This window comes from Amphimedon queenslandica, unplaced genomic scaffold, assembly GCF_000090795.2.
Source record: "Amphimedon queenslandica unplaced genomic scaffold, v1.1 AMPQUscaffold_11963, whole genome shotgun sequence".
NCBI lineage: Eukaryota > Metazoa > Porifera > Demospongiae > Haplosclerida > Niphatidae > Amphimedon > Amphimedon queenslandica.
In genome coordinates, this window is record NW_003547798.1 from 5692 (window position 1) to 8322 (window position 2631).

The 2631-nt window shown below is 42.2% G+C and overlaps 1 protein-coding gene across 1 annotated transcript in view; it reads left to right on the forward strand.

Moving 5' to 3' along the window:
• LOC109588644 (uncharacterized protein K02A2.6-like) overlaps window positions 1–2624 on the forward strand; it is a gene marked incomplete at its 3' end in the record, with an annotated part of 8309 nt that extends 5685 nt beyond the window's left edge. Inside the window, 3 exon segments of the mRNA XM_020004784.1 lie at window positions 6–458; window positions 461–535; window positions 537–2624. Of these exon segments, the coding sequence (XP_019860343.1) occupies window positions 6–458; window positions 461–535; window positions 537–2624 (2616 nt within the window).
• Window positions 2625–2631: the final 7 nt, after the last annotated feature.

Consider the following 2631-nt stretch of genomic DNA (forward strand, 5'->3'; position numbering starts at 1 on the left):
GACAGGTAGCTGTGAAACTCTCGTTGAAAGAGCACACGACTGTTCAGATCGCTTATGTATTGAAGAATCTCTCACAGAGCTTATTAGGACTACCAGCTATCAGGGAGCTGAGGGTCATTTCTCATGTGAATGATGTTACTGACAGATCAATCAAGGATCAATACCCATTGTTGTTCAAAGGATTGGGTACTTTCAATCGTAAGTATGAAATTAAACTGAAACACAATGCACAACCTCATGCACTTTACACTGCACGCACTGTTTCCTTACCACTACGCACAAAAGTCAAGCAAGAGCTGAACCAAATGGAGAGTCTGGGAGTTATAACAAAAGTAGAACAACCGACTGAGTGGTGTGCAGGCATGGTTGTGGTACCGAAAAAATCAGGGTCCGTTCGTATTTGTGTTGATTTTCGGGCCTTAAATGAGAGTGTGTTAAGGGAAGTACACCCACTCCCTATACTGTTGATGAGACATTGGCTCACTTAAACGGTGCCAGTGTTTTTAGTAAGCTGGACGCCAATAGTGGTTTTTTGGCAAATCCCCCTGGCTGAGAGTTCAAAACATCTGACCACATTCATTACCCCTTATGGCCGATATTGTTTTAATAAACTACCCTTTGGGATTAGTAGTGCTCCAGAATACTTCCAAAGATGTATGATGGAAATTTTAGCTGGCCAAGAGGGAGTTCTTTGTCATATTGATGACATTATAATATTTGGAAAGAATAAAAAAGAGCACGATGATAGATTGCATGCTGCTTTAAAGAAGATTCAAGCAGCAGGAGTCACTTTGAATGGTGAGAAATGTGAATTCAACAAAAGCCAACTTCTGTTCCTTGGGCATATCGTTAATCAAGAGGGAATCTCTGCCGACCCATCCAAGACATCAGCTATCTTGAAGATGAAACAGCCAACTACATTAACAGAGTTAAGAAGATTCATGGGTATGGTAAATCAGTTAGGGAAATTCACTCCCCACTTATCAGAGTTGGCTCAACCACTGAGAGAGCTCCTTAGTACCAAGAATGTCTGGATTTGGGGGGCTCCTCAAGAGAAAGCTTTTCAAGATATAAAAGATGAGCTGGTTAAACCTGCTATCCTAGCTATCTACCATCCTGATGCTCCTACTAAAATAAGTTCTGATGCTTCTGCATTTGGATTAGGGGCTGTATTGCTACAGTATTCTGGAGATACATGGCGACCAGTGGCATATGCCTCAAGGTTCATGAGTGAAACAGAGCAACGATATTCCCAGATTGAGAAAGAAGCTCTGGGGATAGTCTGGGCCTGTGATAAATTTAAAGATTACTGGTGCGTGCTGGGAAAACACATTAGTTTGGAAACTGATCATAAACCATTGGTTCCTCTCCTGGGTAAAACAAGCTTAGCTAACTTACCTCCTAGAATCCTTCGTTTCAGATTGCGATTGTCTAGATTCCAGTATGATATCTCTCATGTTCCTGGTAAACTACTCTACACAGCTGATACCCTATCACGAGCCCCAGTCACTCACGTTTTGAAGGAAAGAGAAGAGGTAGAGATGGAATCATTTGTTCAAGCCATTATATCATTTCTACCAGCAAATGATACTAAATTACAAGAATATAGGCAAGGGCAAGTTGAAGATGATATATACTCTCAGATAATCCAGTGGTATCAATCAGAATGGCCTGATAGAGGTAGCGTTTCATCTGTCATACAACCTTACTGGACGGTTAGGACAGAATTGTCTTACATCAATGGATTACTACTGTTCAGAAACAGAATTGTAATACCAAAGAGTCTACAGAGGATGACACTGCAGAAGATTCATCAAGGTCATCAAGGCATAAGCAAATGCTATGAGAGAGTTTTGACTGCAGTCTGGTGGCCTGGAGTCTTCAAAGACCTGGAAGCCTTTGTGAGAACTTGCCCACAGTGCTGTCAGACAACCCCACTGACCAGTGAACCCCTCCTGTCAACCTGTAGACCTTTGTCACTGAAAGGGTCAGTTTACTTAGTTGCTGTTGATTACTTCTCCAGGTTCATTGAGGTGAAGCAAATGGCTTTCACTACAGCCACTAAAGTAATTACTGCATTGAAATCTATATTTTCTAGATATGGCATCCCTGAAGTTCTGATGTCGGATAATGGTCCTCAGTTTGCATGTAGTGAGATGAAAGACTTTGCAACTCAATACCAGTTCACTCACGTTACTAGCAGTCCACTGTATCCTCAGTCAAATGGACTAGCAGAGAGATCAGTTAGGACAGTGAAAGCACTACTTAAGGATGCTGAAGATCCATATTTGGCTTTACTTGCTTATAGAGCAACCCCTTTACCCTGGTGCCACTTCAGTCCTGCTGAACTTTTGATGGGACGTAAAATCAGAACTGATGTACCTCAGACCAATAATCAATTTAGACCTGAATGGCCTTTTCTGGATCAATTTGAAAGAGCTGAGGAGAAGCACAAGAGGAAGCAAAAAGAGAACTTTGATAAAAGAAAGAAAGCTCGTCCTCTTTCTCCTCTGGAGCGTGGTACACCAGTATGGGTCAACCTCCAGAATCGCCAGGTACCTGGTACTGTTACTGAATCTGCTGATACGCCCCGGTCGTATCATGTAGACATACCATTAGGTCCAGTACGTC